This window comes from Girardinichthys multiradiatus, chromosome 9 (genome assembly GCF_021462225.1).
Source record: "Girardinichthys multiradiatus isolate DD_20200921_A chromosome 9, DD_fGirMul_XY1, whole genome shotgun sequence".
In the NCBI taxonomy this organism is placed as follows: domain Eukaryota; kingdom Metazoa; phylum Chordata; class Actinopteri; order Cyprinodontiformes; family Goodeidae; genus Girardinichthys; species Girardinichthys multiradiatus.
This window is the reverse complement of record NC_061802.1, coordinates 21,916,078-21,931,711: the sequence shown is the minus strand read 5'-3', so window position 1 is coordinate 21,931,711 and position 15,634 is coordinate 21,916,078. Positions and strand designations below refer to the sequence as shown.

Sequence of the window (15,634 nt, the reverse complement as noted above, 5' to 3'; positions counted from 1 at the left end):
TTAAAAACATCTGTTGCATTGTTTGAAGTAATCCCGAGTTATGCCCTTTTTTTCCTTTTACCCTCTCTTAACACTGATTATTAAGAAATTTAGATATCTTAGGTTTTTCCTATTCTGAAAACCTAATCTTCTACAGTCTTGGTTTGTTCAAAAGAAGAGTAACACAAGATGATCTTGGGTATTTTTGTATCTCTGCCAAAAAACAGAATGATCTAGTTTTTCTTTCTACTTCTGACTTCATTGTTCATCAGAATGTGCCTACAATTTCTAGAGTATTTGTGTCAGAAGTACTGACTTTGTTGGTGGATCAGGTATTTCCAAACTATTGTCTTGGGGTGTCACTGACCACTGTTTGTATTGTTCATTATCAATCTGTTGATGAATTTTTCAATAAATCGACTCATCTAAATGATGAAATTTGCTTCAAAGAGCACACACTATTTTATTTTATCACTTTGTTTTTCCTTTTAAATCCCAAAATTGACATTTATAACATGCCGCCAAACAAATAAGGTTATATGTTTCCTATAGGTTCAAAAACTCCACCATGACAAAAATAAATTAAATAAAGTGATTTTACTCATTTCAAAATAAGACGCATTAATTTAATTTACAGACTAGTGTCTAAACATTTCCATGAACAATTATTCAGTGTTGCAGCAGACCAACTACACAGAGAGCATTCAGCAACTTTAAAAAAACTCAAGATTTCTTTTTTGTTGTTGGCTCATCAGTGGCCTCTGATGTTCAGGCATCGCACTGCCCTTCTGTTCTTACAGAGGATCCAAACCCTTCATTTTACTCCCTCTGTCTTTAAAAACATTCTCTTCTCCTGTTTTTTATGTCTTTATTGTTATTTGTTACGTGTGTCAGAATAACTGGCTCAGCGCTGCGACACTGTAGTTAGTCCTGTCAAATCAACATCTTTCTGGCTAAAATAATAGCTTTTCTGCACACAGTCTACTGACCACATCCTTAAAGTTCATGTCACTCAGTCACACGTTTACGTTGAAATTAAACATGTTTATCTCTCCTTTCTCCAGCAATACATCATGCTTCATGATATGGTGGCAGCTCATAGTATCGTCCGTGTGTCTGTATGCCGAGCCAATAATGGTATGCTAAATGTGTTTTGCTTTGTTTATTCTACGGTTTTTTTTTTACACATTGCTCTCCTTAATAGAGTACCTGTAGATGCTGGAAATTAGATACATTTAATTTAAAGTATTTCTATGGAGGCCCGTGTATCTCTGTAAATGTATCCCCCTTTTTTCCATCGACTACTTCTCTGCACACTCATGTTGAGTTTTGTTTTGTTCGTATTTCAAACGGTATTTGCATTGCATGTTCAATTCAGTTTATTTATATAGCGCCAATTCACAACACACGTCGTCTCAAGTCACTTCACAACAGTCAGGTACATACATTCCAATTAATCCTAACAATTGAACAGTGCAGTCAGATTCAGTTATTTATTCAAATTGGATAAAAAGTTTTTCTATCTAAGGAAACCCAGCAGATTGCATCAAGTCAGTGACTTGCAGCATTCCCTCCTCCCGGATGAGCATGTAGAGACAGTGGACAGTCACTGGCGTTGACTTTGCAGCAATCCCTCATACTGAGCATGCATGTAGCGACAGTGGAGAGGAAAAACTCCCTTTTAACAGGAAGAAACCTCCAGCAGAACCAGGCTCAGTTTGAGCGGCCATCTGCCACAACCGACAGGGGGTTTCAGAGAACAGAGCAGAGACACAAATAGAACAAAGAAGCACTGATCCAGGAGTACTTTCTATGGGAAGGAAAAGTAAATGTTAGTGGATGTAGCTCCTTTAGTCGTTTCACCTAGAAAGAAAAAACAGATAAACTCTGAGCCAGTTTTCAACGTTAGAGTCTGAAAGAGAGCACATATAATTACAGTTAAGCTCAGTCATTCGCCATGTCTAGGAGAGAGAAAGGGTTAAACACTGAAAGACAGGGCTATGTGGATCATCGGTAGAGGGTGAGCATGTTAAATGTGGCTTCTAACTCTTCCTTTTCCTGGCAGATGTTGAGGAGATATTATCAACTGATCTGGTACCAGGTGATGTGGTGGTTATTCCAAGCAATGGGACCATCATGCCGTGTGACGCGGTGTTGGTCAGCGGCACCTGCATCGTTAATGAAAGCATGCTCACAGGTGGGATGGGAAATGTGTGAAGTCATGTTTAACAGGATGGAGGGTTGTCCTGTACAGCATCTGTTGCCAGTTATAACAGCAGGGTACCCTTTACCAGGTGAGAGTGTTCCTGTGACAAAGACCAACCTCCCTAACCCGTTACCAGGAGACCGGCAGGGGGCGGACAGTGCCTATAACACTGAGGAGCATAAGAGACACACCCTCTTCTGTGGCACCGACGTCATCCAAACCCGCTTCTACACTGGAGAACTGGTCAAAGCTGTGGTGGTCCGCACAGGTCAGCATGACAACCTGGAGACAAGAACTTTATTAGAATGTATTCTGGATGTTTTTTCTATTTTGCTATTACTGATAAGGCTTTGCAGCAAGAAAGTTCTGGGTTTGAATCGCTGCCCAGTTTCTTTTTGAATGAAGTTTGAATGTTTGCCATGTGTTTGCATCTCCGTTGGCTTCCTCCCACAGTCCAAAACCATAACTGTAAGGTCATTGGTCTCTCTGAACTGCCCTTAGTTATGAGTGTGTGTCCATGATTGTTGGTCCTGGATGTCTCTATGTTGCCGTGATGGACTGGTGGCCTGTGCAGCGTGTTCCCTGCCTCTCGCCCAATGATTGCTGGAGATGGGCTCCAGCACCCTGCCACCCTGCAATGATAAGCGGGTGTAGATGATGGATAGATAGTGTCATCAGCTCCTTTTCTCTGAGGCAAAAGTGGACTGAATGCAATAACAATATTCACACAACACTAAAACCCTGTTTTTGTCCCAGGTTTCAGCACAGCCAAAGGCCAACTGGTGCGCTCCATCCTTTATCCAAAACCTACCGACTTCAAGCTGTATCGTGACGCCTACCTCTTTCTGCTGTGTCTTGTGGCTGTGGCTGGAATCGGTTTTATTTACTCCCTCGTCCTCAGTATCATGCACAAGGTAATCCAGATGGAAACCAGCAGAACCAACAGTTTTCAATTAACCTAAAATGCACTACAACCTTTACAGGTGAACTTAATGTGACCTTCTCTAAACTTTTAAATGCACATGTCCAACTATTCGGTGTTGCAGTTCTTTTTCCATAACTCACTGCTTCTAACTAGTAGCAAACATGTGTTTGATCTATGAATTGACCAATAAATTTCCTGGTTCAATCAGAATTGGTATTTAAACACTCGTCCTCAGCATGCTGTTCGCTTTTTGAGATCATGAGATCAAGACGACACCTAACAATTGATCAACAGTACCTTGCCACTGCGAGGTTTCAAATGGGTTGTTCTCAGATGGAAGTGGCCAGCGGGCCCTGAAGCATCAGAGTATCATCAGGAGGTCGCAACAGAGAGAATGGGAAGAGTTGCAAAAAGGCATAGAAGTGGATGTCCTTGGTCACACCCCTCACTGATGAGCGTACCATTGTGGGCGGGTGGGTCTAGTTAATACAGAGCTGCCCTACCCTTTGTTAATCGTACAGTGACAAGCCCATACTACCTGAATAAAATCATTAATCCAGTCATTGTACCCCTGCATGAAAAACGCAGACCTAATTTTATCTTCATGGATGAAAATGCTCCAGCTCATTGGGGTCACATAACTAGGGAACGGCTGCTGTGAACTGGGGTACCTCAAATAGAGTGACCTGCACTTTATCCAGACCTGAATCCCATAGAAATCTTGTGGGATCAGCTGAGTCGCCGTCTAGAGGCTAGTAACTGTGTACCCCAGAACCTGAATGATCTGAAGGCCATCGTTCAAGAAGAGTGGGATGCCATTCCTAAGTAGACAATTAATCGACTTGTGAACAGAATGAGGTGTCGATGTCAAGCTGTAATTGGTGCCCAAGGGCTCATGACCCGCTTATTGAGACATTGACCTTTTTTTCTTGTGTTATACCGACCATTGTTGTTGGCTTTAGTTGCAATAAATAGTTTGAGATGATAAATTCACCATTGCATGCTTCTAATATTAAATGACCTACTTTAATAATATAATATCACAGTAGCGTGATTTTTTTGTTTTGTTTTCCATATATTTTACATAGAAGCCAAATATCTATAACTGTCTATTTTTCAAACAGCTGATCAAACGAGAGCATAACAATCTAATCCGTTTAGAGTTGACCAGTTCACTCATTTTGAGGTTTAAAAGTGAACTAACCTTCAAAACCAAAGTGACAAGACTTGATTTTTCCGTCCATTTTCCTAATGAGTCTTTGCTTGTTGCTAGAACCGTAGTTTTGTATGATTGGTCCGACCCTTAGGATCAGAGATTTTTATCTCTCACCTCATTTTTTAGGCTGTTTACAGTTTGTTTTACTCTGGAAAAATGTCTAAGTTTGTTTGCCTAACTTGTGGTTTTGAATATAAGTGCTCAAAAAAAATAAAAGGAACACTCAAATAACACATCCTAGATCTGAATGAATGAAATATTCTCATTGAATACTTTGTTCTGTACAAAGTTGGATGTGTTGACAACAAAATCATACAAAAATCATCAATGGAAATCAAATTTATTAACCAATGGAGGCCTGCATTTGGAGTCACACACAAAATTAAAGTGGAAAAACACACTAGAGGCTGATCCAACTTTGATGTAATGTCCTTAAAACAAGTCAAAATGAGGCTCAGTATTGTGTGTGGCCTCCATGTGCCTGTATGACCTCCCTACAACGTCTGGGCATGCTCCTAATGAGACGGTGGATGGTCTCCTGAGGGATCTCCTCCCAGACCTGGACTAAAGCTTCCACCAACTCCTGGACAGTCTGTGGTGCAACGTGACGTTGGTGGATGGAGCGAGACATGATGGCCCAGATGTGCTCAATCAGATTCAGGTCTGGGGAACGGGCGGGCCGGTCCATAGCTTCAATGTCTTCATCTTGCAGGAACTGCTGACACACTCCAGCCACATGAGGTCTAGCATTGTCCTGCATTAGGAGGAACCCAGGGCCAACCGCACCAGCATATGGTCTCACAAGGGGTCTGAGGATCTCATCTTGGTACCTAATGGCAGTCAGGCTACATCAGCCGAGCACATGGAGAGCCGTGCAGCCCTCCAAAGAAATGCCACCCCACATCATTACTGACCCACTGCCCAACCGGTCATGATGAAGGATGTTGCAGGCAGCAGATCGCTGTCCACGGTGTCTCCAGACTCTGTCACATCTGCACTACCTGAGCCACTTGTGTGGGTTGTAGAGTCCGTCTCATGCTACTACGAGTGTGAAAGCACCACCAACATTCAAAAGTGACCAAAACATTAGCCAGAAAGCATAGGTACTGAGAAGTGGTCTTTGGTTCCCACCTGCAGAACCACTCTTTTATTGAGTGTGTCTTCCTAATCACCAAAGATTTTCCCCTGTTGTCTTTTCTATTTGAACAACATAATGTGAAATTGATTGTCAATCAGTGTTGCTTCCTGAGTGGACAGTTTGAGTTCATAGAAGTTTGATTTACTTAGAGTTATATTGTGTTGTTTAAGTGTTCCCTTTATTTTTTGAGCAGTGTTTTTTGTGCCACTTATTCAAACCCTCCCTAGCATCATAGAGCCCTTATGTTCATTTCTGGATCTCCCTTGTGAACGTAACACTTTGAGACTTGGCTTTTAAACTTTAAAAGGAAAAATAGAATCTGTGAGGCCTCTTCTACTTCTTGCATCTCATTTTGGGAAATGTTACCCGGAGTTTACTAGTGAAAAAGATCCTTCAATACCCACTCCTCTGAGAACCCTCGGAGGAGCTGCCACAGATTTGACCACAGAAGAAAAGATCAAAATGATCATCAGTCTGGCAGAAAAACCAAAATCTTTTGAATTTTTTTTTCTTTCCAGAATCCGGCGAAAACCATCATCATCGAATCTCTGGATATTATAACCATCACGGTGCCACCAGCGCTGCCAGCAGCAATGACTGCTGGGATTGTGTATGCCCAACGGCGTCTTAAACAACTCGGCATTTTCTGTATCAGCCCGCAGAGGATCAACATCTGTGGGCAGATCAATCTGGTCTGCTTTGATAAAGTGAGTGTTTCACTTTCTTACTTCTCATCCAATATCGAAAATGTTAAAATAATGGCATGAACTGTTGCCGAACTGGAACATTTTGATAAATTAAGACATCCAAGTGTTTCTTTCTTTTTTTTTAAGACGGGAACTTTAACAGAAGATGGATTGGACCTCTGGGGAATTCAGAGAGTTGAAAGTGGCCGGTATGTTGGTTCGAGAGTCCAAATTGTGTTTACTCTCTTATTAGTGATTTAAAGGTCCCTGGACATGAATGAAATTTGGGCAGCATTTTAAAAGATAGTATTTTTGTGAAATGAATCAATGCCGTAAGCGACAGCTTTCAGGATTTTGCCATCATTTTTATCTGAGTGTTGTTGCTTCTCCTTGACTACAACTGCATTCTCTTCCTCGATCAGTTTTCACCTTTCTGAAGAAAGTGCCCACAAGGAGAATCTTGTCAAGTCCCAGTTTGTGGCCTGCATGGCCACCTGCCACTCGCTTACCAAAATAGAAGGCCAGCTGTCTGGAGATCCGCTGGACCTCAAAATGTTTGAGGCTACAGGCTGGGTGAGTTGCTCTGAATACATCCATTATAACATGGTGGTGATCCAGTGTCCTCCTCTGTTTGTAAGCATGCAGTGTGAGTCTCAATAAGAGCCACAGCTGCAGCTATGTTTTTATTGGAGCCTTGATGCACATCATGAGCATCAAGTTTCAAGTAAATAAATCAGAATCAGCTTTATTGCCAAGTTCGTACATACAAACAAGGAATTTGCCTCCGGTACACTTTGCTCTTTTGTTCTGTTTTTGTATTACAAAATATACAAATTTACAATATACAATATACACATATATAATAAAAATGGTGCATTTGCAACATCTGTATGCTGTTGTTTTGTACTTTATTGAATGTTCAACAGAGAAACAGCCTGGGGGTAGAAACTGTCTCTGTGGCGGCTGGTTTTAGTGAACAGTGCTCTGTAGCGGCGCCTGAAGGTAAAACTCTGAACAGTTTATGTGCAGGGTGTGTGGGGTCGGCAGAGATTTTAGCAGCTCTTTTCTTGACCCTAGACCTGTATAAGTCCTGGATGGAGGGAAGGTCAGCTCTGATTATTCTCTCTGCAGACCTGATTGTTCATTGCAGTCTGGACCTGTCCTGTTTTGTGGATGAGCCAAACCACACTGAGATGGATGAAGACAGGACAGACTGAATGATGGCAGTGTTGAAGATGACCAACAGCTCCTGTGGAACGTTGAACTTCTTGAGTTGCCTCAGGAAGTACAGTCTCTGCTGGGCCTTCTTTCAAACAGTGTCTATGTGTGAAGACCATCTCAGGTCCTCACAGATGGTGGTTCCTAAGAACCTGAAGTGGTCCACGGCCGATACAGTGTTGTTGAGGATGGTGAGGGGGGTGTATGGGGGTGGTGTTCTCCGAACGTCCACCACCATTTCCACAGTCTTGAGTGGGTTGAGTTCAAGGTAGTTCTGACCGTACCAGCTGATCCACCTGCTGTCTGTATGCAGACTCATCACCGTCCTGGATCAGTCCAATGACAGTGGTGTCATCTGCAAACTTAAGGAGATTCACGGACGAGTCCGATGAGGTGCAGTCATTTGTGTACAGAGAGAAGAGGAGTGGGGATAGAACACACCCCTGGGGGGCGCCAGTACTTATTGATCTGGATTGGGAGAAGATGCTCCCCAGTCTCACCTGCTGCTGTCGGTCCGTCAGGAAGCTGTTGATCCACTGACAGGTGGAGGCTGGGAGCTTCTGGTGGAGGATGTCTGGTATGATGGTGTTGAAGGCCGAGCTGAAGTCTACAAACAGGATCCTGGCGTACGTCCCTGGGTGGCCGAGGTGTTGCAGGATGAAGTGTAGAACTAAATTAACAGCATCATCTGCCGACCTGTTTGCTCAGTAAGCAAATTGCAGGGGGTCCAGCAGGGGGCCTGTGATGTCTTTCAGGTGCTTCAACACCAGCCGCTCAAAGGATTTCATGACCACAGACGTCAGGGCTACAGGCCTGTAGTCATTTAATCCTAGGATGGTGGGTTTCTTGGGAACCGGGATGATGGTGGAACGTTTGAGGCAGGAGGGGACCTCACATTTCTCCAGTGATTTGTTGAAGATCCTTGTGAAGATCAGAGCGAGTTGATTTGCACAGGCTTTGAGGCATGATGGGGAGACGTTATCAGGTCCTCCAGCTTTCTTTGTTTTCATGCGCTGAAAGAGCCTGTTTACATCTTCCTCGGAGATCTTTAGTGCAGCCAGAGGATCTGAAGGTAGGGGGTTGGTTGTTTTACGGGTCAAATTTGTTCCTGAATGGGATGTAGAGGAGATGATTTGAGGTGTGAATGGCTTCTTGTCATGTCTGCAGTAGAAGCCATTCAGACGGTCGGCCAGGAGACGACTCTGTTCAGGATGGGTGGGGGGGCTCTTGTAGGCAGTCAGGTTTCTCAGACTGGTCCATACAGCTGAAGCATCACCAGTAGAAAGGCTGTTCTTAAGCTTCTCACTATAGCTCCTCTTAGCTGCTTTTATCTCTTTTGTAAGTCTGTTCCTGGCCTGCTTGTACCGCGCCCAATCTCCACTGCTGTGAGCTTCTTCCTTTTCCCTGCGCAGATTCCTGAGGTGTGGAGTAAACCATGGCTTGTTATTCCCAAAGGTGCAGAAGGTCTTGGTCTGTACACACATGTCCTCACAGAAACTGATGTATGATGTCAACACATCAGTTAGTTGGTTTAGGTCAGTGGCTGAGGTTTCAAAAACAGTGCAGTCTGTGCATTCAAAGCAGGCCTGTAGCATCTGCTTTGATTCCTCAGTCCACTTCTTAACAATGTGAACCTTGGGTTTGGAAGCTCTTAGTTTCTGTCTGTAGGTTGGGATGAGGTGGATTAGATAATGATCCGAAAAACCCAGAGCAGCCCTGGTAACAGCATGATATGAGTCCTTTAAAGCTGTGTAACAATAGTCCAGTGTGTTTTTGTCTCTGGTGGGACACTTAATATGCTGTCTGTATTTGGGGAGTTCATTGGAGAGGTTTGCTCTGTTAAAATCTCCCAGTATTATGATGAAAGAGTCAGTGTATTTTTTCTCCAGGTCTGTAATCAGCTCAGCGAGATGTTTTTCCAGAAGTGCAGCCATGCGGTGGAAAATATGAGCCAATTATTATAAACGAGGAAAACTCTCTCGGTGAATAAAACGGCTTACGGATTATGGAAAATTACTCCAGATCCGGACTACATGTTTTTTCCAGCACTTTTACGTCTCTGCACCAACCTTCATTTATATAAAAGCAGATTCCGCCTCCTCGCTTCTTCCCCGATAGCTCAGCGCTGTGATCCGCTCTGAGCAGCTGGAAGTCCGGCATCAGCAGTGCGCGGTCCGGGATGTTTTCACTCATCCATGTCTCAGTGAAGCAGAGAACCGCTGATCCGCGGAGGTCTGTGTTTTTACTGGTGAGAAGAAGCAGCTCATCCATCTTGTTGTTGAGAGAGCGGACATTTGCCAGGTGGATTGAAGGCAGTGGTGTGCGAAGTCCTCTTTTGCTGAGCTTTACCAGCGCGCCAGCACGCTTTCCACATATAGTGCCGCGGCTCTGCTTGCCAGGAGCTCAGTGAACCTCGGATCGATGAAAGATGGTGAAAAAAACCCAAGAGAGGACTCTCTGATGTTGAGAACTTCCTCTCTACACAGAACTGTGTCGAAAAACATAAAAACACACAAAATACAAAAACAAAGAGAGAGCGAAGCTCCGAGGCTGCCATCGTCTGCGCCATCTTGATTTTTTTTTGCATTACAAATATTTTTTATTTCTGCTTTTATTTTTTATATACCTTTGTCTTTTATTTTAATCTTCTCCAGATCCTGGAGGAAGCCACTGAGGAGGAAACTGCTCTCCATAACCGCATCATGCCCACCGTCGTCCGACCACCAAAGCAGCTGCTGCCTTCACAGCCTGATGTATCAGCCGACCAGGACATGGTACACACACAGTCTAAACACATTTACCAGCTGTGGTGATCGGTTTTTATGAATCTTAAGAAGATCTTAAGACGTATGTCCATATTTAAAAAGTTTTCAGTGAAAAATGACAACAGCCACACTTTTTGTTATTGACACCCAGTTTGTTTTTGTTGATTTTGCTGTTTTTATAGGAACTCGCTGAGCTTTCGGTAAGTAGTGTCTGTTTTTTTTGTTCATTACATTGAATTTCATTTCCATCTGAATTAAAGAGACCCTTCAGGGTTCTCAAAATGAGGTTCTCTTCAGCAGTTAATGCTCTGCCTGCAAAAAGATAACATGTTCAGTTCTAGACATTCATGTTTCATAATTGAAGAAAAACAGCCAGAAGTCATCTTTGGTCTCAGCCCTGCTCACACTAGGATGGCATTTTGATGTTTTTAAAAGTAGACCCTAAAAATGTTCTCAGATCTTTTAAAAAATAAAATCAAGTATATTTAGAATAATAAATGCTCTTTTTCAGGTTTTCTTAGTTTGTTTGTAACCACTTGGTCTAAAATAATTCCTTTTAAATCTTTCCTTTGTAAATCTACATTTACTTGTTTCTTATTACTGAGTCTTACAAACACTTTTCTGTATGTGTATCTGTCTGTGTGCAGTCATTATATGAGATAGGTATTGTTCGGCAGTTCCCTTTTTCCTCGGCGCTTCAGAGGATGAGTGTTGTGTCTCGTACTCTGGGGCAGAAGTGTATGGATGCCTACATGAAGGGAGCACCAGAGGTGGTGGCCAGTCTCTGCAAGACAGAAACAGGTGAGGTGACCAACATGGTTGCATCTTCATCTATTCGTTTGAGGAGTCATAGCAAACCGTGAAGCTTTGCAATAAAACATTCAAAGACACATTTGAAAATAGTTTTTTGTGTTTTTGTACAACTTCCATACATTTAAAATGTTCTGGTATTTGTAGCATTAAGGGAAAGTTGCAATAAAACAAACAAGCTGCTCTAACTTCTACCCAAACTGTGTTTCAGTGCCAGAAGACTTTTCCGAGGTTTTGGAGCGTTACACTAAGCAGGGATTCAGAGTGATCGCTGTGGCTCACCGACGCCTTGGATCAAAACTCAACTGGCACAAAGTCCAAAACATCAACAGGTAGTTTAAAACCATTTCATTCAGCTTTTAAAAAAGATCAGAAAATTAAGATATATTTACATAATTAAAAATGGCCACATATATAAAAGGTCCCACTTTAATTTAGGATTTGGACTTGGATTTGTGAGACTAAATCTCTTAACGCTAAATTCATTTTATATGTATTTGGTTTTTCAAATCAAGTCCCCTGATAAAAATGTGTGTTTTCGGCATCTTGTTGCATATCTTTTAATGTGTTTCTTTTTTTCTTTAACCAGGGATAACATAGAGGCAAACATGGAGTTTCTGGGTCTCATCATCATGCAGAACAAGCTGAAGGCTGAAACTCCAGGAGTGCTGCAAGACCTCCGTCGAGCAAACATTCGCACTGTGATGGTTACTGGTGAGAGCAGGAAAAAATCTTAAAATATAACAAAATAACAGACGCAACTAAGAGAAAACCAGCTCAGTTTGGTGCTTGGTAGCTTTTTTCCTCATAGTCTCTGCTAATAAAATGTTCTGCATCAGCTTAGCCTCTCTGATTCAACTAAAGGGATATTTTATTATTTCTTTTAAACCTATATTTACTTCTAGTCTTCTGTAAAGTTATCTGTTAAAACTAAAAGCTTAGAAAACATGAAGCTCTATGAATGACTTGAAGGAGCTAGAGCTGACCCAATAGTGAATGTTTAAAGACTTCTCCTCTCAACTAGTTAAAAAGGTACAGCTTCAATGTAACTTTTACAAGCAGGTCAGGTCTTCTGCAATTAAACATTTCATATTTTATTGTCTGAGATACTGTGTGATCAAGGTAAAACATCATTGGATTTAAATCAGCCGGTGGCTTTCTAGTGTTGTGGAATTTTCTTATCAAAGTGGGTAGAAGTTGACTCATAACAAGAGAAAATCCGGACTTTGTCTTTATAAGTTTTATTCAAAGGCATTCAGCGTTTGAAGACCCTGACACTGAGGTTAGTCAGTGAAACAGAGCCCCGATCAACATTTACACACAGTATTTATACCAGAACATGACAGTGTTATCTCAACTTCAAAGAGTGTGTTTTATGACCCCAGACCCTTCTCGGGTTCAGAGGTGACTAGGTTACCTAGGAACAACCATCTACTCTCCCTGAGGCATCACCCTAACAAATGCCCTTAACCATTAAACTTCTGATAATGGCTTTTACAGCTTCCTCCTCTAACACAGAGGTTCAGGGGAGTGAGGTAAACCAAAGGTCATACACTGTGAAATGCTTACTGCAAGAATTTCCATCACACTAGAAAGGCACGTTTACCTCTTACTAAATGAAGCATGAGGAGAATATTTCTTAGGATTCAGAATTTGTTTTAAAATTACTGCAAATTTTTGATTCTTCTGTTAAAATTGACGAGAACGGATGACCAGTGAAATTTCAAAAGGGAATTTCGGTGCCAAATAATAAGGGATAAATAAATCAAAACATAAACGGCTAACTCAACATCAAAACAACACTAATGCTAATATGCATTTTTCTATTTAGACAAAGAATTAATCATCAGTAAACATACTCTCAAACCAACAAACATTTATAGCTTACTAAAAATCTGAGAAAACCAGAAGCTTTAATTAGTTTCTCAGAATCCCAAAGGAAGAAGCAAGATAGAATTTGGAAAGGAAGGAGGATGCAGTCACTTATTGGCACTACCGTCACAATCTTTCTGACTAGTTGCAGTTTCAGCTTTACGGACCCAGCCTAGGTCTCTATGGCGAGACTTGACAGTGATCCAAGCTGAGCGATGGGTGTGGGAATTGCTCGTCAACAAACAGCTGGCCGCTCGGCCCTGAGAAGTCCTGATTTGTAGATGCTGTTGCTGTTCGTTCTGCCAAATTTGGATCTGGCTTCTAACGCTAACGGAAATGCAACATTCGTTAAGTTATTGGGTTAAACTGAGCGAGCTTCCACAGTGTGTGAGGATAAATGTAGCATTTCCGATTTCACACAAAGCGTAAACAAAATAAAAGTACAATGCTGACAATCAGACTGAGGGAAACCTTTAGAGTTAGGTCCCTCTCCTCCCTCCTCGTATCACCTCTTCCATAATAACTCGAACCCTTTGAAAATACCTGCAGAAAGACCGTTGATCACGGCTGTAGGTTATAATTCATGTATGAGTTAAATGTGCTTCACTGTAACCGTTGACCTCTTTCAATTTCTTTGTAGCTGCAGGTCTTTGCTTTTGACTGAATAGCTGCTTAATATTAAGAAAAGCACATTCTGAGTTGCGGGGATGAATGTTTCTTCCGCTTTCCAGGCGACAACATGTTGACGGCGATCTCTGTTGCCCGTGACTGTGGAATGATTGCTCCCGGAGATACAGTTATCATTGCTGATGCCCTCCCACCTCATGATGGACAAGCTGCCAAAATCACTTGGAGATACGCCGACAAGCCCAGCAGAAAGACGCAACTCGAGGTTAGGCAGAAAGACTCTCCACTGTCCGAGATAAAGAATAAAACCCTACGAAGATTGTCTTGTGTGCGATCGTCAGTGAAGTTAACATCTTGATTTGTTTTTTTATTTATAGTTGCTTTTAATGCTAAAATACATGTGGGGACATAATACAGCTAGCAAGATCAGATTATTTCCCAGAATTTAGTTAATGACAGAAAAGTTTAGTCAGGGCTTTGGCAAGTGGAGGGTTACATGTAGCTTTATTCTAGTATCTCTATAATGTGTCTGTTGTAACTGATCCACACTTGATCATTTCAACAGGAAATTAACATAAGTCTGGAGGATGAAGACCATGTGGAAGAGCCTACAACACAAGAAATGTACCACTTTGCCATGAATGGAAAATCATTCTCTATAATTGCCGAGCATTTCCCAGACATGCTTCAGAAGGTACGATTAATCTTCTACTAAAGTGGAAATCCTCTGTGTGTTTATTGAAAGAGAAGCAGGAATGTTGAAGCGGATCCCACAGATTTCATGAATGTTGAGCGTTGTGTTGTCTGCAGCTTGTGCTGCACGGGACCGTGTTTGCCAGAATGGCGCCGGACCAGAAAACCCTGCTCATTGAGACACTACAGGGAGTAGAGTGAGTATTAATGTCCAGCAAAACATGCAGCTCTGTGAGGACTAGTCCAAACATCCTCTTATGCGGCTTTACGCTGAATTATGAACGCATGAGTGGTGGAATCTGCATTTAATCAATTAATTTCTTTAGATAAAGGGATGGTGTTAAAGTAATGTAAAGGTTCTAATACTGACCAGTGAGCCTCTGCTCTGTATCATTTGCTGCCAGCTACTTTGTGGGAATGTGTGGAGATGGTGCAAATGACTGTGGGGTATGTAAAACTGTTTTCCAGTTTTATTTACGTAATCAACCTGTGATTCAACACGTTAAAGCTGTTTTTTCTCTTCAACAAAAGGCGCTGAAGAGGGCGCATGGCGGGATCTCTCTGTCGGAGCTTGAAGCCTCAGTAGCTTCCCCCTTCACCTCCAGGACCCCCAACATCTCCTGTGTCCCGAACCTTATCAGGTTTCTGTCCATCCCTCTTTACTGTGACTTCATTTCTCAGCAAATTCGAATTATAACCTTTTAGTATATTCTATTGGGACTTTATTGCAAATGTGTTTAGGTACTACATAACTGAAGAAAAATGATGAATGATTTTCGCAAAAGGAAAAGATCTAAAATGTATAGCGTACATTGCTATTGAGCTCCTTTTTACTGTGATACCTCAGAAAGCACATAATTATTACGGTAAATGCCCTGGGGAAGCTTTTGTTCAGATGGTCAGAGTTGATGGGAAGGTGTATGAATCTAAATATACAGCAATACTGAAGGAAAACCTGTTAGTCGTGTCAAAAGACTTGAGAAAGGGGCAGAAGTTCACCTTTGAGCAAGACAACAAACCTAAATACCCCAGCCAGAGCCTGAAATGGAAGGTTTAGATCAAAGTATGTTCATGTTAGAATGGCCCAGTCAAAGCCCAGACCAGTATTCGTAGGAGAATCTGACCAGACTTAAAATTTGATACCAACAGACCATCTCGGTCCGCACTGGCTGAGCTGGAGTTATTTGAAAAGAAAGATTAGCAAAGATTTCGGAGTCAGTCTTTTCTCGGTGAATCTCTACCAGCTTCCAGCATCTAATAGCTGTGACCACAGTGAAAGGTGTTTCTACGAAGTAATAACCCTCAGGCACTCAAAACAAATGCACGTTTTCATTCTTGCTGTTTTATTCTAAAAATGAACAATTGGATAAGCAGTTAAACTCTCACTTTCTAGTCTCAGTAATAGTACAAGTAAACACATGCTGTAATTACTCTAGTTTGAATTTATAGTTGCTGCTCTCAGGGTTTATTGCGATGCAGACTAACATAATCTCTCTGAT

General features: G+C 42.0%; 1 protein-coding gene across 5 annotated transcripts in view; it reads left to right on the top strand.

The window, feature by feature from the left end:
- The window catches only part of atp13a3 (ATPase 13A3), a 57,835-nt gene that overhangs the window by 27,047 nt on the left and 15,154 nt on the right, over positions 1-15,634 (top strand). For all 5 annotated transcript variants that reach the window (XM_047374419.1, XM_047374420.1, XM_047374416.1 and 2 more), the window contains 17 exons: positions 1,044-1,116; positions 2,045-2,176; positions 2,274-2,453; positions 2,942-3,099; positions 5,983-6,171; positions 6,298-6,359; positions 6,573-6,723; positions 10,023-10,142; positions 10,316-10,333; positions 10,781-10,934; positions 11,155-11,275; positions 11,533-11,657; positions 13,547-13,707; positions 14,008-14,136; positions 14,253-14,332; positions 14,540-14,582; positions 14,667-14,776. In XM_047374419.1, coding sequence (XP_047230375.1) covers positions 1,044-1,116; positions 2,045-2,176; positions 2,274-2,453; positions 2,942-3,099; positions 5,983-6,171; positions 6,298-6,359; positions 6,573-6,723; positions 10,023-10,142; positions 10,316-10,333; positions 10,781-10,934; positions 11,155-11,275; positions 11,533-11,657; positions 13,547-13,707; positions 14,008-14,136; positions 14,253-14,332; positions 14,540-14,582; positions 14,667-14,776 — 2,006 coding nt within the window. The remainder of the gene's footprint in view (positions 1-1,043; positions 1,117-2,044; positions 2,177-2,273; positions 2,454-2,941; positions 3,100-5,982; positions 6,172-6,297; positions 6,360-6,572; positions 6,724-10,022; positions 10,143-10,315; positions 10,334-10,780; positions 10,935-11,154; positions 11,276-11,532; positions 11,658-13,546; positions 13,708-14,007; positions 14,137-14,252; positions 14,333-14,539; positions 14,583-14,666; positions 14,777-15,634) is intronic.